General features: G+C 46.8%; 1 protein-coding gene across 3 annotated transcripts in view; it reads left to right on the top strand.

Moving 5' to 3' along the window:
• Positions 1-24,300, top strand: part of RGS22 (regulator of G protein signaling 22) — a 273,655-nt gene that overhangs the window by 183,949 nt on the left and 65,406 nt on the right. For all 3 annotated transcript variants that reach the window (XM_063924195.1, XM_063924194.1, XM_063924193.1), the window contains exons 19-21: positions 5,713-5,871; positions 8,653-8,721; positions 17,687-17,848. In XM_063924195.1, coding sequence (XP_063780265.1) covers positions 5,713-5,871; positions 8,653-8,721; positions 17,687-17,848 — 390 coding nt within the window. The remainder of the gene's footprint in view (positions 1-5,712; positions 5,872-8,652; positions 8,722-17,686; positions 17,849-24,300) is intronic.

The raw sequence follows: 24,300 nt of genomic DNA, 5'->3' as shown, positions 1-24,300 counted from the left end.
CTTAGGACGTTAGAGAAAATAAGAATTTACTCACCGGTAATTCTATTTCTCATAGTCCGTAGTGGATGCTGGGCGCCCATCCCAAGTGCGCATTGTCTGCAATACTTGTATATAGTTATTGCTTAACTAAAGGGTTATTGTTGAGCTATCTGTTGAGAGGCTCAGTTGTTATCATGCTGTTAACTGGGTATTGTATCACGAGTTATACGGTGTGATTGGTGTGGCTGGTATGAGTCTTACCCGGGATTCAAAATCCTTCCTAATTGTGTCAGCTCTTCCGGGCACAGTGTCCTAACTGAAGTCTGGAGGAGGGTCTTAGTGGGAGGAGCCAGTGCACACCAGTAGTCTAAAAGCTTTCTTTATAGTTGTGCCCAGTCTCCTGCGGAGCCGCTAATCCCCATGGTCCTTACGGAGTCCCCAGCATCCACTACGGACTATGAGAAATAGAATTACTGGTGAGTAAATTCTTATTTTTTCTGGCCACTCTTCCATATGGGCCCTACACACTGAAAGATTTAAGTGAACGATATGAACGTTCTCGTTCATTAATGAACGAGAACTCGTTCATATTGTTTAGTGTATAGGCACCAACGACGAACGATGCGCGGCCCCGCGCTCGTTCATTGTTGGTGCCCCGTTGCTTATGCATGCAGGCCAATATGGACAATCTCGTCCATGTTAGCTTGCGCTGCTATGGAGCCGGGGGACGGGGGGAGTGAAGAAACTTCACTCCTCCTGTCACCTCCCCCCCTCCACCGGGCCTCCCATCTGCCATGTCGCCGGTTGGGCAGCTCGGCGAGTTTGTAGGACCCAATAAAGCCCAGCTCTGTGGAGTGTACGGCTTATTATGGTCACATGCGCAGATACACCAGTCTCTGCAGCTCCTTCAGGGTTACCTTTGGTCTCTGTGCTGCCTCTCTGATTAATGCCCTCTTTGCCCGGTATGTGAGTTTTGGTGGCCAGCCCTCTCTTGGCAGGTTTGTTGTGGTACCATGTTCTTTCCATTTGAAGATGATGGATTTGATGGTGCTCCGGGGGATCATCAAAGATTTGGATATTTTTTTATAACCCAACCCTGACTTGTACTTCTCAACAACTTTGTCCCTGACTTGTTTGGAGAGCTACTTGGTCTACATGGTGTGATGCCTCTTGCTTAGTGGTGTTGCAGCCTCTGGGGCCTTTCAGAAAAAGTTGTGTTTACTTTATACTGACAGATTATGTGACACTTAGATTGCACACAGGTGGACTTCATTTCACTAATTATGTGACTTCTGAAGGTAATTGGTTGCACCAGAACTTTTGATGGGCTTCATAGCAAAGGGGGTGAATACATATGCACATGCCAATTTTCAAATTTTTATTTATAAAAATTATTTTTTATATAAAATTTTCTTATTTCACTTCACCAACTTAGACAATTTTGTACATATCCATCACATAAAATTCTGATAAAAAAATTATAATTAAATTACAGGTTGTAATGTAACAAAATAGGTAAAAAGCCAAGGGGGTGAATACTTTAGCAAGGCATTGTAGATCTACAGTAAAAAGATAAACAGTCAATATGTCAACCCCAAATGGTTGGCATGGTCAAAAGATTGTAGGTAAAATGTAGACAGTGCTTTAGGTCGACACACACATATGGTCGGCACAAGTTTATTTTTTATTTTTTTTAAACTTTTTCATCAGGTACCATCCACATAACTTTCAACTATTTCAGAATTTACCATACTCGCTCCGAAGGGTGGCCTTGTGACCCTGTTGACCTTTCCCATGTCGACCATATAGAGTTGACTGCCTATCTTTTTACTGTAAATCTGTTGAACCACACCCCTACAGATGATGATAGCCCATTATCCTCAATGGAGCAGCGATCGCATATGCAATCACTCTCCTTCTTACCGATCACTGGGATGGGCTTTTAGTGAAGCCCGTGTCCTGGCAACCTAGGTTCCAGCAAAAAAACAACAACATATATATATTAACTGCAATGATAAAGATTCTTAATTTTGGGGGGGGGGGGGGGGGGGGCACATTGCAAATAATAAATGTCCCCCCCAAAAAGGATAGAGCTGCAATCAGAAAGTTGTGGTTGTAAAAAAAATGTTTTGTTAGGCATAAAATCTACAATTAGAATAGGAGTTTTGCGCTAGTTCTTATCATGGAATCTGATATGGAGAAAAACATGTATGCTATAAATGAATATTTATTATTATAATTTAATTATATAGCATATATTTATCCAATGTTCAGTATATATAAAAATGTACATAAAAAAACAGCAACACAGCTGGCTATGTACAAATACATTTACACAAAACAGTAAAAACGCTCAATGATAATAATGGTGCCTGGTAAAGTAATACATAAAACGCTGGGTGAATAACCTGTATAGGAGGTGAACAATCTATTTGGTAGATATATAGTTACCATATATATGCAACTTGGAGTGTCTGGTAAATGTCTGATGGTATGTCCAATATATCCTTTACTTCTCCCAAACACAATGGAAACAGTGCACTGAATATAGGGGGTCATTCAGACTGGATCGCTGCAGCGATCGCAGTCTGAAGCCCTTTGTGGAGTGCGCGGGCGCAGCGGGTGCACTGCGTGGGCGCACCCTGGAATGCCCAGTGAGATGCTAACAGCATCTCAGGGCTGCAATCAACTCTGCCTGATTGACAGGCAGAGGTGGTCGCGGGACGGAAGGGGCCGTGCCAACGGCGTTAGAACACGGTTGGCGGTCCGCGGTCCGGACAACGCAGGCGTGTCCGGACTATTGTGGGGGCGGCCCGCGGCGGCTGCGTAACGCCACACGCAGCTGCTGTGACCCAGGACGCGGCGGGTAGCCACCTGCCGGAGTTGCTCTGGCAGGGAACTACTCAGCAGGTGCAAAAGCATCGCCGCTGTGCGATGCTTTTGCACCCTTGCGGGGGAGGGCCAGACATGCGGGGTGGACAAGCCCTGTGCTGGGTGTCCCCACGTATGTCAGTGTAACTGATTGTAGATGTGCTAAGTTTAGCACATCTACAATCAGATCTGAATCACCCCCACAATCCTCTGTACTTTTGTGCACAACTTCTCAATTTTTGTAATCCAAATGGTCATAAAGATGGTTCTATCCAATGTATAGAAAAGAGAATAGAGGTAATGGTGGCGCTGGCAGGCCTGTGTGTGTGTGCACCCTGGGATTAGCTGCCACCTGGTAAGGAGGTAGCCGGCCTCCTCAAGAAGCAAAACAATTATAGAAAATTACCAGGTGGGCGCTCAATACCAATTGATGGACACAACGATAAAAATAAACCAATTTATTACATAAATTAACAACATATAACACATAAAAATAAACAAGACCACGATGCAGTATTCATATAAAACTGAGGTTCCGGAAACCTCTAAATTGAACAATAATAAAAACTAATTGAATGTACTCAGAAGGCAGTCGCAATACCTAAGTGTTAAGAGATAATTCTCTGGTAGCTTTTAGCTGTATTTAATTACTTTCCCAGATGTAGGAAACACAAGAATACTTTGGCACAATCGTGCATATAGGTGTCCTCAGAATATATATTAAGTTCCGATTTAGGAAAGAGTTCATCGCTTGCCAATTTTAATAGATGTATGAGCGGTGCAAGGATTGAGAGTTGTAAAATAGCTGTTACTCACAGACTGGACAGTTTTTCCTTTGCTGTACCGCAATAGTATCGATGTATGTGGCCGCTTTCTATCACCCTGTGCACGGGTGAGACATCCGTGAGCGGCAGGACTCGTCAGCGGCGTAGTCCGTCTGTAGCGTCGGCGGAAAGCCGCTCTCTCCTCCGGCAAACTGTAAGTGCACCGATACAGCGTTCTCCACCCCCAGTGCTGGTGGAATAATGCTCACCAAAGTAGGACACAGGGCGTTCCCGGTACGGTCCAGGGGATTGAGTAAAGCAGTCACGCTGGAGATATAACAAATGCCGGCAATTGTTTGGATGAACTTATAGGAGGACACACTCCAATTCTTGTGGGCAATGAGGTATTGGGGCTCCTTCTCTCTGTACCCTCAACGCGTTTCTCCGCACCCCAGGCGGCTTCTTCAAGAGGCAGAGTGTTCATCCCAGGGATCCAATGTATCCCTGGGATGAAATAGACCTGGTAATGTAGTAAATAGACCTGTCCTGCTCAATCTCCAGCAGGACTCTATCTCCGGATCTCACCTACCACAGCACGTAGCTGCACACTTCTGGAAGCCGCCAGATGTATATATAGCGGCAATGGAGAGTCACGCCGCTGCGCTGTACAGCATTCTCTGGGGTAGCGCAACCCAGAATATTTGGCCCGCAGCTGATGGGTTTTTTCTCTATATCAGAATCTATGATAAGAACCAGTGCAAAACTCACATCCTATTTGTCTTTTCGTACATTGGCTATATGGTAAATGTATGTATTTCATATATGTGCACAAGCATACAGTATATGTAGAGGTTTTGCTGCTGAGGTTTTATGTCTTGGTATTTAAATTCTAATTCTTATAAATTCGTTAGTGCCTGGTCATTTTTATTTTCTATAAAATCTTCAATTGTCCAACAATTTTCCCTCCTCATTTTACGTTTTGTTTTTTTAAATAACATTTTGCTTTTTCTTAGAACAGGCATGTCCAAACTGCGGCCCTCCAGCTGTTGTGAAACTACATATCCCAGCATGCCCTGACACAGTTTTGCTGTCAGAGAATGCTAAAGCTGTGTCAGGGCATGCAGGGATGTGTAGTTTCTCAACAGCTGGAGGGCCGCAGTTTGGACATGCCTGTCTTAGTTACATTTGGAGAAAGCGCTAAAAATGTTTAAGTGGTCAGAATGCTGATGTTAAAATTTAAAAGAGCGGTACCAGTGGGAAAAAAGGTATTATTAAAATAATGTTTACACCTTTTTTACCACAGGTACCGCTCTTTTAAATTTTAACATCAGCATTCTGACCACTTAAACATTTTTAGCGCTTTCTCCAAACGTAACATAATCTATTCTTTAAGAAAGCAGCTTTCTCACACCCAAAGCGCAGCAATTAAATATATTTCTATGCCTGTCTTAGATCTTATGACTTTAACATGAGAGCTTAATCCTTTTTTTTATGTTTTCTTGCAAATTCAATAAAATTAAATCTAAAAATGAATCTTTGCAATCTTTTAAAAAACGTTCACAATTACATTTTATAGAATTGTGAATTTAACTGCAAATCATAATCCAATTTTTCAATTTTGTTTGTTTAAAATGTTAGATAAGCCAGTACTGCCAAAAGTATTCACTCTACCTTAAGACCCTCATTTGTCGTTTTGCATATGATTGTCCCAAAAATTGTCAAATCACTGAAAAATATCTGTAATGTATGAGTGCAGGTTGGTGGATTGGGAAATCTTTAAATTGGGCCCCTTTAGTTTCCTGTAAGCCATGTGTACCGGAATTGGTATAAAATAGCGGGTCAACTGGGCCAATCTGGTTTACCTTGAATTCTCAAAAACATGGCAGAGATTGTAGTTGTATTGCCATTTCCACTAATTATGTTTTTATGGCCTATTCTCAGAACCACAAATTATGTCTTTGTGACTCTGGCAGCAAAAAATTTTTTTTGCGCATTTAAAAAAAATTGTTCGACATTTGAGTCTTTTTTACTTAGTGATCAGCTGTTCTTTACAATGTTGAAATGATATGTGAGTGATACTTGTATTACTATTCCACAGGTCATGCTGCTAGCTGGAGGCTGGGGGAAGATTCTCCATGATTGTCTCTCGTTACCCGCCCTTATAGAAATACAGAAATATGTGCGAATGAGGATCGAGAAGAAATGGCTTCCTATGTACTTGTCAACTGAGGAATACAGAGAGCGCCAGAAGCTGCAGGTGTGTGTTGCTGCTGTTTTATTATGGAGCATGTAAGGCCGTGCAGTAGATTGATCAGTCGTGCCCATGTATATATTCAGTGATCTGGGAGTTTGTGAGACCTCCGTAGAAAACCCGAAAAAGCAGAAATTTTAACAGTAGACTTTTTTTTTCTCAACTTCATCTTTTTTTTTTACTGTCCATGAAATAAAATGTATGGAAGTGTTCCATAGCATTAATGGGCATAGACAGGGTGGTAAAAGGCCCTAAGTATCAGGGATGCCAACTGTCAGTAAATCTACCGATTATCAGTAAAAACTAGTGAAACTGCCGTAGAAGTGTAAGGAGTATGTGCAGGGTTGTAATCACTTTGGGGCTGATGTAGATTTGTACGTACATTTGTAGGGGAAGCATATATGGCACGGTTTCGCACGGCGCATGGTACAGAATAGAGCGTACGGAAGATTCAGAGTCGTAGGCAATTTGATGACCTCTATACTTACTACTGAAGAGACGTAAAGTATTGTCACTCTTTGGGTGTAATACATACTTGCCTACTCTCCTGGAAAGGTCGGGAGGCTCGCGAAAACCGGGTGGGCAAGTCTCTCGCATGGCGCTCAACCCCCGCCGTACCCCACCTCTCACTGCATATCCCAATCACTGCGCCATCCCATCACACAGAAGGGGGCGGGGCAATTACGCGATTTGTATTCAATCGTGTCATTGTAGGCCCCCCCCCGCTTTACAATGCCGGTAATGTGGGTTGGTTTTGCCTCGTAAATGATTGCCACTTTAAATTCCTGCACCTCTGGCTCCTCGCACCCTAATACTTTTACCCCAATATATTCAAACAGGCCATACAAGGTGAAAAGTCAAACAGTGATGTTTCTAGATAACAAAATGAATGACATATAATAACAGTAGCATAACAGACCCTGGGCCTGATTCAGGTCTTGTTGGATCTGTGGCGCATGCTGCAAAGTACCGATGTTCTGCGCATGCTCCGGACCTGTACTGGGCATGTGCAGTACGGGTCTGCAACGTCAGTCGCACTGTGGCTGCAGACTGCCAGTAATTGACAGTCTGCTGCCGTTTAGGGGCGGGAAGTTTCCAGAAACGAAGGTGTGTTGACTCCGTTATGGGGGAGTGACTGAGTTTTCCTGGCCTCGTCGTTGGGTCACGCAGATTTCTGATGGTGTCACAGGGGATCCAATGGTGTGTCCTAGGACCCAGCACAAATCACTAGTGTAAGCAAGAGATGTTTACTTGTACCAGACGCCTCCTGCTGCATTACCATATTAGTGCTACCACTGCTGCAGCCATAGCACCTCCAACCACATCTGAGTCAGACCCCTGTGCCCTGGGAAGAGCAGACAGAGTCATCAGAGCCACTGAGTGTGAGCGGGAGAACCAAGAGGGTGGGGGGCCCTGCCAGTGAGAGCTTACAGTCTAGGTTGAACGATTCTTCTTTCAGTACAATTTTGTAGTTTTGTAATAATTTGTTGGCAAATTCTGAGTTCAGAAATGTATAATGGATTGGTATTTGTATTGTGAGTCGCAGTTTGATACTGAAAGTGTGTGCTATTGATGGTTCCTTTGGTGTGGTATATTTTGTCGACATTCATCATCTTGGCATTCATAATATTGGCATGAGAATGTCAATATGGTCATGATGTCAATATGTTTGGCATGCCGACATTAATCACGTCAACATCAGTCATGTCACTGATGAAATGTTGACATGATTATAATGGTCTAGTGGTGACTTACTTGGTATGGCAGATGTATGAAGCAGTGAAAAGAGTGGATAAGTAGACCAGTGGAGAAGTTGCCCGTAGTAACCAATCAGCTTTGAGGGAGCATTTATCAAGTACACTTTATAAAATGATAGGAAGATGCTGATTGGTTGCTGTAGGCAACTTCTCCACTGGTCCACTTCTCCACTCTTTTCTCTGCTTGATACATCAACACCTCACCTGGGATGGCGGGTTCGGCATCTCCAGTAATGTCTTCTGGGTCCGGTGGTCGGCTGATGTGGACTTCAGGCAGATCCAGCGGTGCTTACAGCTGTGAGTATCCCTAACCATCCACCAAGTGCCTAACCTTAACCTCCTCTCCAAATGCAATCCTAGCAATACTGCGATCGCATAGCAGTCCGGGATGAACATAGCGACCATCGAATTAGGCCATCTGTGAGGTCCTGAGAACAGAGTTTGAGAACCTGTGCCCTAGCGCCTAACCCTCCTCTCCCACATCCTACCCTCCCCCTAGTCCTGACCCTAACCCAATCCTCCTGCATCATATCCTGCCCCTAGTGCCTATGAATGGAGGGGGAAAAGGACGGTCTGAAGGTATGTGCTGTTCCCCGTTCTGTGATTGTGCTTCTGTACTGGGTAATAGTGTTCATTCTAGTACCCTGCACCTGTCACAATCTGTGCAGTTCCTCTTTCCTGCCCGGGGTGCCGCCCTCTGCTCTGGTGATTCTAGCACACTCTGGTCTGTATCTCAGTGCTGAGATACACACCAGAGTGTGCTAGAAGCACCAGAGCAGAGAGCGACACCCCTGACAGGAAAGGGGAAACACAAAGATTGTGTGTGACATGTACAGGGTGCTAGAATGAACACTAGTGTTAAGAGTGTTGGACGTGTTGGTAAATGGGGAAAATAAGAGGCACAGCAACCTACATGTGCAGGAGTGTAAATGATGACCTGCTAAGGGGCATGTAGATCTGTTGTGTCATCCGTACATGATCCCAGGATCACATACTGAATATTTAGGCAATACATGTTCTCTATCTCCAGTCACAGGTGAAAGATGTTGCAGAAGATGTCACATTGCAGACCAGCAAAAAGAAACTGGGAGTATGGAAGGTACAATGTAATATCTATAATTACTGTGCAGGAATTCTCTCCATATTGTGTATGCGGCTGTATTTGTCCTAAGCACCTTTCCTGGATAAGAGGTTGCCCCAAAAGGGCCCATTCTATAATTCCGTGCCCACGCCTGCGTAACTATAACCTGTTAGTCCTCACATGTTACAGTATAACTCTGCGGCACATGTTCTGTACAGTGCATCCAGAAAGTATTCACATCGCTTCCCTTTCTCTGGCATCCATAAGGGATACTGGGGTGAACTTAGTACGATGGGTATAGAAGGGGTCCAAAGGAGCCGGTGCACTTTAAATTTCTTCCACTGGGTGTGCGGGCTCCTCCCCTCTATGTTCCCTCCCACAGGCAGTTTAGAAAAAAGTGCCCTCAGGAGAGGATGCACACTCTGGGTGCTCCATAGAAATTTTCTTCAGTTTTGTTTTAAACTTTGTTATTTTAGGTATACTGGGGGTAATTCCAAGTTGATCGCAGCAGGAATTCTGTTAGCAATTGGGCAAAACCATGTGCACTGCAGGGGAGGCAGATATAACATGTGCAGAGAGAGTTAGATTTGGGTGTGGTGTGTTCAATCTGCAATCTAATTTGCAGTGTAAAAATAAAGCAGCCAGTATTTACCCTGCACAGAAATAAAATAACCCACCCAAATCTAACTCTCTCTGCAAATGTTATATCTGCCCCCCCCTGCAGTGCACATGGTTTTGCCCAACTGCTAAAAAATTTCCTGCTGCGATCAACTTGGAATTACCCCCACTGTCTGGGCAACAGTATACCTAGGAGTTAGGGGGGCGGTTACCGGCCTCTGTAAGGTGTCAGAGCCGCTACCCTGCTGCAGAACCACTGTCCTGAGAGGTTGTTGTTACGTGGGGCACTGCGCCTTAGTGGTCGCAATCGCAGCACGCCGCACACCCCTAACGCTGCCTGAAGGTGAGAAGAGTGGTGAGTACAAACCGTGGGCCCCACCAGGGGGGTTGCCCGGTTCTTGGTGCGGCGCAACGCGGCGGCGGACGGGACCCTGCTGCTCAGAACTGGCAGCGTTTGTGCAAACTAGCTAGTCTGTGAGGTTTGTACACTGTGGGAAACTTGGCCAGTATAAATATTTTCAGCAGCTCAAGCACCATTGTAGGGGGAGGAGCTTGTTCATAACGGGACCAGCGACATTTTGCAAGTGTGCGAACGCTTTTGCAGCCGAGCACTACAAAAACAGTTTGCGCAGTTTCTGAGTAGGTCTGAACTTACTCAGCCCTTGCGATCACTTCAGCCTGTTCTTGCCCAGAATTCACGTCAGACATCCGCCCTGCAAACGCTTGGACACGCCTGCGTTTTTCCAAACACTCCCTGAAAACGGTCAGTTGACACCCATAAACGCCTTCTTCCTGTCAATCTCCTTGCGATCGGCTGTGCGAATGGATTCTTCATTAAATCCATCGCTCAGCAACGATCCGCTTTGTACCCGTACGACGCGCCTGCGCATTGCGGTGCATATGCATGTGCAGTGTTGCCGAGTATTGACCTGATCGCAGCGCTGCAAAAAGTTGCTAGCGAGCGATCAACTTGGAATGACCCTCCATGATGGCTGACATGTCATCCCAGCTTGATACAAATAAGCAAACAACACTACAACTGCAACAGGCAGTTGCAGACCTTGCAGCAAAGGCTGATGACAGACATTCTTCCCTCCATAGTTCAGGGCCACTTAAGCGTGGGCTGCCTGCTCTTCTAGCAGATGAGGAGGATATTCTGGAAAGGGGGAGGAATTGGAACCTGATGTAGAAGATTCCATTCCTGCAGAGGGTATTGAACTCCTAATTCTTGCTATCAGAGATGTACTAAAAGTCCCTTTAGAAGAGGCTGCTTCAACGCAGTCATTCTTTCTTGGGCAGAAAAAAGTTAACATCACTTTCCCTGATTCTCCAGAATTAAATTAGATTTTTAAACAAGCCTGGTAAAATCCTGATAAAAGATACCAGGTTACTATAAAGTTTTTACGTTCTTTCCCATTCACACCAGAGGGTAGAAAATATTGGGACGAACCCCCAGCTGTTGATGTCTCTGTCTCCCGCCTCTCTAAGAAGGCAGTGTTACCAGCCCCTGGGTCTTTTTAGCTCAAGGACCCTGGGGATAGGAAAACAGAAACAATGCTAAAATCTTACACAGCGGCTGGCGTATCTCAAAGACCGGTGATAGCGGGTTGCTGGATGTCACATGCCATTCACACCTGGGCTACTCAAATTCAAGAGGCCTTGCGGAATACATGCCCCTGGTCACTACGGTGACCCTAATTAAACACATTCAGGACACTGCAAGAATACTGTGTGACTCTCTCAAGGAAATAGGTTCTATTAATGCAAGAACTACTACCATGGCAGTGTCGGCACGCAGAGCCTTGTGGTTGCGTCAGTGGATTGCTGACGCAGATTCCTAGCGCAGTGTGGAGAGCCTCCCTTTTTCAGGGGAATGGCTTTTTGGGGTTGAGTTAGATACATGAATTTCTAAGGTCACTGTGGGGAAATCCACGTTTCTCCCCTCTGGGGCCCCTCTGGCTAGGCATACCTACCCGGGGCCAACTACTCATTCCTTTTCAGACCTCTAGATTCAGGTCAAGAGCCAGAGGTGCCTCCAATGCGGCACAAGGCTCCAGAGGTAAGACTAGAAAACTAGCTGCTACAGCTATTTCCCAGGACCCAAACAGCAGTTCAGCTTCCACAAAAGCTTCAGTATGACCTTGCCTCCCCACCCCGGGGGGATCTCGAGGTGGGAGATCGTCTATGTCACTTCAGCCATATCTGGGCAGACTCTTGCCAGGATACCTGGGTAAAGGAACTCATTTCCCAGGGTTACAAACTGTAGTTCGACAGCGCTCCTCCCCAACGATTTTTCAAATCAGGCTTACCAGTTTTGGAGCATACCAGAGTTACGCTACAACAAGCTATCATCAAATTGGTCTAGTCCCAGGTCAATGTTCCAGTACCACTGTTGCAACAAAGAAAGGTTATTACTCCAACCTGTCCGTGGTACTGAAACCAGACAGTTCGGTAAGACCCATTCTGAATCTCAAATACCTGAACCCTTACCTCAAGGTTTTCAAGTTCAAGATGGAGTCCCTGTGGGTGGTAATAGCGTGCCTGGAAGAAAGGGAGTTCATGGTCTCTCTGGATATAAAGGATGCTTATCTCCACATCCCGATTTGGCCCCCTCACCAAGCTTTTCTGAGGTTTGCCCTACTGAACGATCACTATCAGTTTCAGGCATTACCCTTTGGCCTGTCCACAGCTCCGAGGGTCTTCACGAAGGTGATGGCGGAGATGATGTTCCAACTCCAAGTCCAGGGGGGTCAATGTGGTTCCTTATCTGGACAATCTTTTGATAAAGGCGAGATCCAGGGAGCTGTTATTTCTCCATATAGACCGCACTATCCATCTTCTGTTGCGACATGGGTGGATCCTCAATTTCCAGAATTCCCAACTGGAACCGACTCAGCGTTTCCTATTCCTGGGAATGTTACTGGATACGGCGCCCCAAAAAGTTCCTCCCAGAGGACAAACCAAGAATGCTTCAGGAGGTGGTCCGAATAATCCTCCGGCCTACAAGAATATTCATCCATCTTTGCATAAAATTGTTGGGGAAGATGGTAGCCTCATACGAGGCGATTCAGTATGGATGGTTCCATGCCAGAACGTTTCAGTTGGATCTCCTGAGCATATGGTCCAGATCACATCTTCAGATGCACCGGATAATACGCCTGTCGCCTCGAGCCAGGATTTCCCTCCTGTGGTGGCTACAGTCCTCCAACCTACTGGAAGGTCGTCACGACGGATGCAAGTCTAAGGGGATGGGGAGCTGTTACCCAAGGGGCTCAGTTCCAGGGCAGGTGGTCAGCCCACGAAGCCCTACTTCCTATCAACATTCTGGAACTTCGAGCGATCTACATTGCCCTGCTTCAGGCCTCTCCTCTGCTCAAGAATCGAGCGAACCAGGTTCAGTCAGACACAGCGGTGGCTTACATAAATCGACAAGGAGGAACAAAAAGCAGAGTTTGCATGCAAGAGGTGTCAAAGATACTACTCTGGGTGGAAAGAAACGCAAGAGCCATGTCCTCCATTTTCATTCAGGGGATGGACAACTGGAAGCGGACTTCCTGAGTCATCACGATCTCCACCCGGGCGAGTGGGGTCTCCACCAGCAGGTTTTTCAACAGATCATCGATTTGTGGGGTTGCCCACAGATAGACTTGATGGCCTCTCGACTCAACAAGAAGCTTCCCTAGTATTGCGCAAGAACCAGGGACCCTCAAGCGAGGGCAGTATCGGTCGGTTTACCTGTTTCCTCCTATTCCGTTGCTCCCGAGGGTGCTCAAACGACTCAGGAATCAGGGGGTCCTGGCAATTCTGATTGCCCCGGATTGGCCTTGGAGGGCGTGGTACGCAGATCTTCTGGACATGTCCGTGGCGGATCCTTGGCCCCTGCCACTGAGAAAAGATCTTCTACAAGGGCCGTTCGTCTACCCGGACTTATGGAGTCTTCGTTTATTAATGGCTTGGAAGTTGAGTGGAACATCTTAGCTCGAAAAGGCCTTTCCAAGAAGGTTATTGCAACCATGGTCCAGGCCAGAAAGCCGGTAATGTCAAAACACTATCATCATATCTGGAGGAGATATGTCTCCTGGTGCGAGGAACGCACATATCCACCAGCGGAGTTCCATTTAGGACGTCTTTTATGCTTCATGCAGGCTGGTGTGGATAAGGGCTTGTGTCTGGGGTCCAGATCTCAGCTCTTTCAATTGTCTTCCAGAAAAAGTTGACTGTGTTGCAAGAGGTTCAGACTTTCTTGCAAGGAGTTCTCCACATACAGCCTTCGTTTGTGCCGCCTACGGCACCCTGGGACCTGAGTGTAGTGTTAGAATTCCTACAGTCCTCCTGGTTTGAGCCTTTGACGTCGGTGGAAGATAAGTACCTCACGTGGAAGATGGTGATGTTGCTGGCCCTGGCTTCTGCTAGGCGTGTCTCCAAATTGGGGGAGTTATCGTGTATGAGTCCCTACCTGGTCTTTTACGAGGACAGAGCGGAGCTCAGGACTAGACAGCAGTTCCTGCCGAAGGTTGTCTCTGCGTTCCACCTGAATCAACTAATTGTTGTCCCATCTAGTGCTGACACTTGTGCTCCTCCAGAGTCATTGGATGCTGTGCGGGTCTTGAAGATTTATGTAAAAAGGACGGCTCGGATCAGTAAGACTGATTCATTGTTCGTGCTGTATGATTCACAGAAAAAAGGCTGTCCTGCTTCTAAGCAGTCCTTTGCTGGTTGGATTAGGCTGACTATCCAACAGGCCTATGTGTCGGCATCCTTACCTGTTCCATAGTCTCTGAAGGCCCACTCTACAAGATCAGTGGGGTCTTCCAGGGCGGCTGCCCGTGGAGTCTCGGCCTTACAATTATGCCGAGCTGCTACCTGGTCGGGGAAGAACACCTTTGTGAAGTTCTACAAGTTTGATACCCTGGCCAAAGAGGATACCCTGGTTGGGCAGGCGGTTTTGCAAACGTCTCCACACGTTCCCGCCTATTCTGGATGCTTTGGGATGTCCCCATCGTACTAAGTTCACCCCAGTATCCCTTATGGATGCCAGAGAAAATGTGATTTTAATACCTACCAGTAAATCCCTTTCTCGTAGTTCATAAGGGATACTGGGCGCCCACCACAGTGCGTTGACTTGTCTGTAGGTTCTTATCTTTTCTAAAAAGTTACCTGTTCAGCTGTTGCTGTTTGTTCCAGCCGTTTGCTGGTTGTTTTATGTTATGGTGTGCTGGTGTATGAACCTCACCACTCATTGTTGTTATGTTCCATCTCTCAAGTATGTGCTTTCTCCTTTGGCACTATTTTGCTTAACTGCCTGTGGGAGGGGGTATAGAGGGGAGGAGCCAGCACACCCAGTGGAAGAAATTTAAAGTGCACCTGCTCCTTTGGACCCCTTCTATACCCATCGTACTAAGGGGGTCATTCCGAGTTGATCGCTAGCTGCCGTTGTTCGCAGCGCAGCGATCAGGCTAAAAATCGGCATTTCTGTGCATGGTATGCACCCTAATGCGCAGGCGCTTTGTACGGGTACAATGAGCATCGTGAGTTTGCACACGGTCTAACGAAGATTCCAGTCACACGGCCGAAAGCAGGAAGATTGACATGAAGTGGGCGTTTCTGGGTGGCAACTGACCGTTTTCAGGGAGTGCTTAGAAAAACGCAGGCATGTCTGGAAAAAAGCAGGCGTGGCTGGGAGAATGCTGGGCGGGTGTGTGACGTCAAAAGCCGTCCCTCCGTCGTTAGAATCAACGCACACGAAGAGTAACTACAGGGCTAGTCTTGTTTTGCACAAAAAGATTTTGCAGGTGCTTTGCTGCACAAGCGTTTGCACTTCTGCAAAGCGAAAATACACTTCCCAGTGGGCGGCGACAATGCATTTGCACGTCTGCTAAAAACTGCTAGCGAGCGAACAACTCGGAATGATCCCCGAAGTACAACCCAGTATCCCTTATGGACTACGAGAAAGGGGTTTACCGGTAGGTATTAAAATCATTTTTTTCCCACATTTTGTTATGTTACGGCCTTATTCCAAACTGAAATAAATCAATTTTTCCCCTCAAAATTTTACACACAATACCCCATAATAACAACGTGAAAAAAGTGTTTTTTGAGATTTTTGCACATTTATTAAAAATAAAAAACTAGGAAATCACATGTACTCACAGCCTTTGCTCAATACTTTGTTGATGCACTTTTGGCAGCAATTACAGCCTCAAGTCTTTTTGAATATGATGCCACAAGTTTGGCACACCTATCTTTGGGCAGTTTCGCCCATTCCTCTTTGCAGCATCTCTCAAGCTCCATGAGGTTGAATGGGAAGCATCGGTGCACAGCCATTTTCAGATCTCTCCAGAGACATTCAATCGGATTCAAGTCTGGGCTCCGGCTGGGCCACTCAAGGACATTCACAGAGTTGACCTGAAGCCACTCATTTGATATCTTGGCTGTGTGCTAAGGGTCGTTGTCCTGCTAAAACATGAACCATTGCCCCAGTCTGAGGTCAAGAGCGCTCTGGAGCAGGTTTTCATCTAGGATGTCTCTGTACATTGCTGCATTCATCTTTCCCTCTATCCTGACTAGTCTCCCAGTTCCTGCTGCTGAAAAACATCCCCACAGCATGATGCTGCCACCACCATGCTTCACTGCATTGGCCTGGTGATGAGCGGTGGCTGGTTTCCTCAAAACATGACACCTGGCATTCACGCCAAAGAGTTCAATCTTTGTCTCATCAGACCAGGGAATTTTGTTTCTCATGGTCTGAGAGTCCTTCAGGTGCATTTTGGCAAACTCCAGGTGGGCTACAATGTGCTTTTTACTAAGGAGTGTCTTCCATCTGGCCACTCTACCATACAGGCCTGATTGTTGGATTGCTGCAGAGATGGCTGTCCTTCTGGAAGGTTCTCCTCTCTTCAATGAGGAATGCTGTAGTTCTGACAGAGTGACCATTGGGTTCTTGGTCACCTCCCTGACTAGGGCCCTTCTCCCCCGATCACTCAGTTTAGACGGCCAGCCAGCTCTAGAAAGTGTCCTGGTGGTTCCGAACTTCTCATTGGGACCTTCAAATCAGCAGATATTTTTCTGTACCCTTCCCCAGATTTGTGCCTCGAGACAATCCTGTCTCGGAGGTCTACAAGACAATTCCTTAGCCTTCAAGCTTGGTTTGTGCTCAGACATGCACTGTCAAGTGTGGGACCTTATATAGACAGGTGTGTGCCTTTCCAGATCATGTCCAATCAACTGAATTTACCATAGGTGGACTAGGAACATCTCAAGGATGATCAGTGGAAATAGGATGCACCTGAGCTCAATTTTGAGCTTCATGGTAAAGGCTGTGAATACTTATGTACATGTGATTTCTTAGGTTTTCTTTTTATTTGTAATAAATTTGCAAAAATCACTAAAAAACGTTATTCACGTTGTCATTATGGGGTATTGGTGGTCATTCCGAGTTGTTCGCTCGCTAGCTGCTTTTAGCAGCATTGCAAACGCTAGGCCACCGCCCTCTGGAAGTGTATCTTAGCTTAGCAGAATAGCGAACGAAAGAGTAGCAGAACTGCTACTAAATATTTTCTTGCAGTTTCTGAGTAGCTCCAGACCTACTTCTAGATTGCGATCAGCTCGGTCCGTTTAGTTCCTGGTTTGACGTCACAAACACGCACTGCGTTCGGCCAGCCACTCCCCCGTTTCTCCAGACACTCCCGCGTTTTTGCCTGACACGTCTGCGTTTTTTAGCACACTCCCGGAAAACGCTCAGTTACCACCCAGAAACGCCCCTTTCCTGTCAATCATTCACCAATCAGCAGTGCGACTGAAAAGCGCCGCACGAACACCAGCAAATCTACTAAGTTTTGTGTAAAATAACTTAGCGCATGCGCTCGGCGTACCATGTGCATTTAGCAACAAATCGCAGCATAACGAAAATCGGCAACGAGCGAACAACTCGGAATGACCACCATTGTGTGTAGAATTCTGAGGGAAAAATGAATTTATTCCATTTTGGAATAAGGCTGTAACATAACAAAATGTGGAAAAAGTGAAGCGCTGTGAATACTTTCCGGATGCACTGTAATTATCCAGACAAATATCTGTGTTTAAAATATTCATATTTCTGAACAATTCTTGATATGTATAAAGCGCCTGATGCATGCACTCAGTACATAGCAGAACACCTATGCGGGAGATGTATCAAACCTTAGAGAGAGAGATAAAGTGGAGCTTCCATCATTTTATAGACTGTGCTGGATAAAAGTGGCAGCTGCTAGGTTGCAGTGGACAACGTAACTTTATTTCTCGCTAAGGTTGAGTTTAAAACATCTCCTCCATGGGGAGATATGAATTGTTTATCATAGGATAACCCAGGTGAGCTCTTTCATTTCAGCACCTGGACAGCAAGTGGGTTTCATCCTCCAAAGAAATTATCGCCTTCCGTAAAGCGCTGCTGAACCCCATTACAGCAAGCCAGTTCCAACGCTTCATATCTCTAAAAGGGGATTTTTTTGAAAACGGGCTGCTCTTCTGGCAAGAGGTGCAAAAATACAAGGTATGATGGGAACACTCTGATTTCTGCTGCGGTGTACATTGGGCTCCACAGGGAATGACATTGGGGTGTAGAGTAGGATCTTGATCCGAGGTACCAACAGGCTCAAAGCTTTGACTGTTCCCAGAATGCATAGCGCCGCCTCCTCTATAACCCCGCCTCCGTGCACAGGAGCTCAGTTTTGTAGTTGGTGCCATGCAGTAAGCAGGCATACAACAGCCCTGAGAAGAAGCTTTTAATGAAAAATGAAGACTTCAAGGGCTGCAGCAGAGACACTGTCTGTGTTAGATGTCAGTCAGACATCTCCTGCTGCAGCTCCATCACCTCCCCCAGCGGCGTTGTATACTTCCGCGCCCTGGTTGCCGGGTACTTACAGCGGAGGCTCCGTTTTTTTCCAGTTAGTCACACACACTGCCGCTGTTCTCCTGGATTGCGTGGCCGCACTCAGGGAGAGGTAAGTGGGTCCTCCCGGCGGGACCCGCTGTAAATCGCGATCCCGCGCGGCCGATGGGAGGCGGGCCGCGCGCGCTGGCGTGGACCCTGTGGCAGTACAGGGACCCCACTAGACCACCAGGGCAAGGGCACAGGTCGGTTTTCTCTCATAAACCGTTTATATAAGCCCACAGTACCCGGTGGTGAAGTCCAGCAGGAGGATAAGGCTTTGACCTGTAGCCCCTCCCCCAGCCCCAGGGCGCCATTTAGAGTAAATGTTCCTGCCCTGGAGGTGCATATCTCTCTCTCCCTCACTCCCTGTCAGCGTTTGGGCGCCATTAGGACAAGTGGAGCTGATCCTGGGACTGTTTGGGCAAATCCTCCTCTGTAAAGCCGCCTGCATGTCAGCGCTGTGCATTTTACAGGACACTTAAGTATTCTACATGTCTGCTGACAGCGTTAGTTAAGAAAGAGTGCATTTAGTCAGGGTTATATAGTACAAGTACCCTGTGATATACATCCAGTATTTACTGTGCATTGTTATATCGATTGAGTGTATAGCTATACTTAGTATTACTCTGTATTGCTAGTCCAGCGCAGTTTTATTGCATGTCATAATTTCTGCATTGTACAGTGTGACTATGTGTGTGTGCATATACTGTAGCTGCTGTGTGACCTCCATTTCGTGTATCTCACTCAGATTGCTATCCCTATATTATTCTATAACCTGAGGGGGCTAAGTGCGTCAGGTTTGTCAGGTAATATAGGTGTTTCACAAGATATACTCAGTGAGTATTTTTCTCTGTGATTTTTAGTCACCATATACTGTACCTCTTGAGTCCCCTGTTTGTGCTAATACACTGCACAGGGGGTTCTTGTCTGGTATTGTGCTGCTGTTATTGTACAGGGGACTCAAGAGGACTTTCAGATATTTCAGCTACAAGGGGCGACGGTGCTGGGGCTGATCCCACATTGCGTGGTGGTGACGCTGCAGACACATTTGAGGAAAACATTGCAGCTGAGGGTTCAGGTTCGGGGAGTTCCTTACCCCCCAGCAGAGCCGGCCTTAGGCATATGCAAACTAGGCAAATGCCTAGGGCATTTGGTATGCTTAGGGGCACCAGCAGCTTCTGCTGATTAAAATGATATGCGGCATGCCTATATTCTGTGTGTGACTGCGGCTGTATCTGCATACGAAATACTACGTTGTAGTGTATTCCTGGAAATCACTGTAATGTAGCATTTCGTATGCAGATACAGCCACAGCCGCAGTCGCACACTGGAAGAAATCTTCCCTGGTCCCTGCTCAGAGCATGGTGCACCTGGGGGCATTGTTGGACACGCACAACCAGCGGTTGTTCTTGTCTCAGGAGAAAGTTCTGAAGCTTCAGGACAGGATTCGTTGCTTCCTATCTCGTCCGCAAGTGTCGATACATTCGGCAATGCAAGTGCTAGGTCTCGTGGTGTCAGCTTTCGACATGGTGGAGTATGCTCAATTCCATTCCCGCCCTCTGCAGAAGCTGATTCTTGCCAAGTGGGACGGCCTGCCTCACCGGATCAGGTCTCACATGATCTCCTTGTCTCCAGAGGTCCGTCTGTCACTGAGCTGGTGACTTCAGGACCAACGATTGAGCAGGGGTCGTCCCTTCTGGATCTCCAACTGGGTCCCTCTGATGACGGATGCCAGTTTGAGAGGTTGGGGCGCGGTGTTTGAGCAACACTCCCTTCAGGTGTTAGGCGCCGAGGGTCCGCTCGTCAGTGCGGCCCGGCGCCTAGCAACTAGGGACGCCGCATGCGGACAGCCGCCGGCTCCCTAGCAACGCTAGACGCCGGGCGCACGGAGCCGCACAGACCCTAGCAACGGGGACGCCACTGTCGGACCGCGTTCCCCGTTGCTGGGTCTAAGTTAATCACCTCATTGGTTCCTGGCCGTGCAGCATGCAGCTGCACGGCATGTTGTAATTAGCCCTGTCTGGCTCCTGATTGGAGGGCTTCCATTTAAAGGCACTCTCAGGACTTCTCACAGACGCCGGTTATAGCTTCCTGTTTGCTGTGTCAGTTGCAGAGAGTTTTCCAGTCCTGTTCTATCCGGTCGTTCCTGTCCTCAGTGATCCAGTACTCGGAAGTTGTCATCCTTTCCTGGAGTCCAGACCGAGCACCTTTAACATCCTGTGGTGTTCGTGAGTCGCGGCGTAGCCGTGTGTTGCGGCTTGACCGCTTACTATTTATTATTTGGTTATATTGTGTTTCGGAGCTTTTTGCGGAGGATTCCGCTCACACAAATCCACTCTGGTATCCAGCGGTGCTGGATAGGAGTAACGGATTAGTGGATTTTTGGTTGTCCTTTTCCCTGGCGGTTTGTCCGCACATACTTCTGGTTTAAGTTAGTTAGCTTGTAGCCCCTGGCCTGGTTGCTTAGTCAGAGGGCCCCTTGTTATCACCCTGTCTCGGATTTCCCTTTGTCTCCCATTAAGACCTGAGAGGGCATCGGAGTTGGGCAAACATAATCCGCCCTTCAAACGCGGCTGCCATGGGCTCAAGCAACCATAGTCTCGCAGGGGATTTCTGATTACACGGGCGAGACAACGGAGTTAGGGCGCCAGGGGTTACTAGGCTTTCCCGCTCCCGTAACCAGCATTTCCTTCCAGTACTCTGGCCTCTGTCATAAGATCTCCTCTGGTCAGAAGTACTGGAATCATAACATTATAACCGGCCAGACCAAAACTTAAAATTTAACAGGGTTTGATTTTTTCCCTTATTCAGTTTAGAAGATTTGTCGGCCTCATGAATCCCACTGGTTTAGGGCCAAATCCTGGCCAGCTTCTAGTTAGCCAGATTCAAGAACTTACTCAGATGGTTCAGGATCTTTCCCTTCGGGTGAGGTCACAGGAAGATCTTTTACGGACTTCCCCAAGGGTCGTTCCTGAACCGAAAATGCATTTGCCTGACCGTTTTTCTGGTGATAGGAAGCAGTTTTTTAATTTTAAAGAGTCTTGTAAACTTTATTTTCGTTTAAGACCAGTCTCCTCAGGTACGGAATCTCAGCGGGTCGGAATTATTATTTCTTTACTTCAGGGGGATCCCCAGACCTGGGCTTTTGGTTTAAGAACAGAGGATCCGGCATTGTTGTCTGTAGACGCCTTTCTGGGGTCTTTAGGGCTATTGTATGATGACCCTGATAGAGAGGCATCCGCCGAGAGTCAGTTACGTGCTCTCAGACAGGGTAGGAATCCCGCAGAGATTTATTGTACGGAGTTTCGCCGTTGGTCGAACGACTGTGGATGGAATGACCCAGCCCTGCGCAGTCAGTTTCGCCTCGGCTTATCTGAGTCTATAAAAGACAGTCTCCTTCAGTATCCCGCTCCTGAGACTCTCGATAAACTCATGGAGCTTTCTATTAAGATTGATCGTCGTCTCAGAGAGCGGAGGGCTGAAAAAGGAGCACCTGTCGGGTCTACCCCTTGTGTTTTTTCCATTCCTGTGGACATAGAGGAGCCCATGCAGATGGGTCTCTCCAAGCTGTCTCCTGAAGAAAGAACCAGAAGGCAAAATTCTGGTCTTTGTTTGTACTGTGGGGGTAAAGGACATTTTGCCCGTAATTGTCCGAGCAAGTCGGGAAACGCCTCGACCAAGTGAATTGTGAGGGGGTTCACTTTGGTCTGCAGCTTATCTCCTCGAATAATTCCCTGTTAGTCCCAGCTAAAGTTTCCTTTGGCAGCCTCTGTTCTTCGGTGTCGGCTTTCGTTGACAGTGGAGCTGCAGGGAACTTTATGGACTTAACGTGGGCCAAGGCCTTAGGTATTCCTCAGTTAACCTTGGGTAGGCATATCACCATGCATGGTTTAGATGGGAGTCCCTTATCCAATGGGGTTATGTCTCTCTGTACACCCCCTGTTCTACTTTCGGTTGGAGCTCTTCATTCCGAAAAAATTGAATTTTTCCTTACCCATTGCCCAGCAGTTCCAGTGGTTCTGGGTCACCCTTGGCTGGCCTTTCATAATCCCATCATTGATTGGCAGTCGGGGGAGATCTCACAATGGGGTACCATCTGTAATAAGGAATGTATTACGCTTCCCCTCAGAATTGCTGCTGTCATTCCCGCACCTATTCCTGTGGAATACCAGGATTTTGTTGATGTATTTTCCAAGGGCAATGCGGACATTCTGCCTCCCCATCGGCCTTATGATTGTGCTATTGAGCTAATTCCTGGTGCCACATTGCCAAAGGGAAGGTTATATGCATTGTCCGGACCAGAAACTGTGGCCATGAATGAGTATGTTAAAGAGAGCCTAGGGAAAGGATTTATCAGGCCATCTAAATCCCCTTTAAGTGCAGGCTTCTTCTTTGTGGAGAAGAAAGATGGATCACTCAGACCCTGCATTGACTTTAGAGCCTTGAATAAGATCTCAGTAAAAAATACTTACCCTTTGCCGCTGATTTCTGTCCTCTTTGATCAGCTACGTTCGGCTGTGATTTTTTCTAAGATTGACCTGAGAGGAGCGTATAACCTCATCCGAATCAAGTCAGGAGATGAGTGGAAAACGGCATTCAGTACTCAATCGGGTCACTACGAGTATCTGGTTATGCCATTCGGCCTGTCTAACGCTCCGGCAGTTTTCCAGGATCTCATTAACGATGTGCTCCGTGATTTTATTGGAAGATTCGTAGTCGTCTACTTAGACGATATTTTGATCTATTCTGACTCTATTGAACAACATGTTACCCAGGTGCGTCAGGTTCTTCAAAAATTACGTGAAAATCACCTATATGCCAAGCTGGAGAAGTGTGAATTTCATGTCACGGAGGTATCCTTTTTAGGGTACATTATTTCCCCTCGGGGATTCTGTATGGAACCAAAGAAGCTCCAAGCCATCCTTAGTTGGGCGCAACCCACCAACTTAAAAGCAATTCAGCGCTTTTTAGGGTTTGCGAATTATTATAGAAGATTTATTCATTCTTTCTCCGACCTGGTTGCTCCCATTGTGGCACTGACTAAGAAGGGAGCGGATCCAACCAACTGGTCACGTGAAGCTGAAGTATCTTTTCAGGCCTTGAAACAAGCCTTCATCTCAGCCCCAGTCCTCAGACATCCCAACCCAGAATTGCCTTTCATTGTTGAGGTTGATGCCTCGGAGGTTGGAGTAGGGGCTATCCTGTCTCAGAAGGATCCGGACTCTCTAGAATTACATCCTTGTGCCTTTATGTCCAGGAAATTCTCTTCTGCTGAATCCAACTACGATGTTGGTAACCGGGAATTACTGGCTATTAAATGGGCTTTCGAGGAGTGGAGGCATTGGCTTGAGGGAGCAACACATACCATTTCAGTTTTGACTGATCACAAAAATCTTCAGTACATCGAATCAGCTAAACGGCTGAATGCCCGGCAGGCTCGTTGGGCTTTATTTTTTACTCGTTTCAAGTTTTTTATCACCTTCAGGCCAGGTTCCAAGAATACCAAGGCGGATGCCCTGTCACGCAGTTTTCTTCCAGTTCATGATAACAGTCCTGTTACTCCCATACTTCCGTCTTCAGTCATTCGGGCAGGTCTCACACAAGATTTATTCACCCAGTTAAAGCAGCTTCAACATCAAGCTCCTGGAAATACTCCTGCTGGTCGTCTTTATGTCCCTGAGTTTTTGAGAGCAACTGTTTTGACTGAGTTTCATGATAGCAAAGTTGCCGGGCATCCGGGGATCTCTAAGACTTTGGAATTAGTCTCCCGCTCAGTATGGTGGCCTGGTCTTTCCAAAGACATTAAGGAGTTTGTTTTTTCTTGTCAAGTCTGTGCACAGCATAAAGTTCCCCGTTCCTTGCCTATCGGTCAACTTATGCCCTTAAATGTTCCTCTCAGGCCATGGTCTCATATTTCCATGGATTTTGTGGTAGACCTCCCTCTGTCAGCCGGATGCCGAGTCATATGGGTAGTAGTGGACCGTTTTAGCAAGATGGCCCATTTCATTGCTCTTCCCCGACTGCCATCTGCCCAGGGATTGGCAGTTTTGTTCCTCCGCCATGTTTTCAGA

The sequence above is a fragment of the Pseudophryne corroboree genome, chromosome 5 (genome assembly GCF_028390025.1).
Source record: "Pseudophryne corroboree isolate aPseCor3 chromosome 5, aPseCor3.hap2, whole genome shotgun sequence".
In the NCBI taxonomy this organism is placed as follows: domain Eukaryota; kingdom Metazoa; phylum Chordata; class Amphibia; order Anura; family Myobatrachidae; genus Pseudophryne; species Pseudophryne corroboree.
The sequence above is the reverse complement of the archived record's forward strand: the minus strand, read 5'-3'. Positions and strand labels throughout refer to the sequence as shown.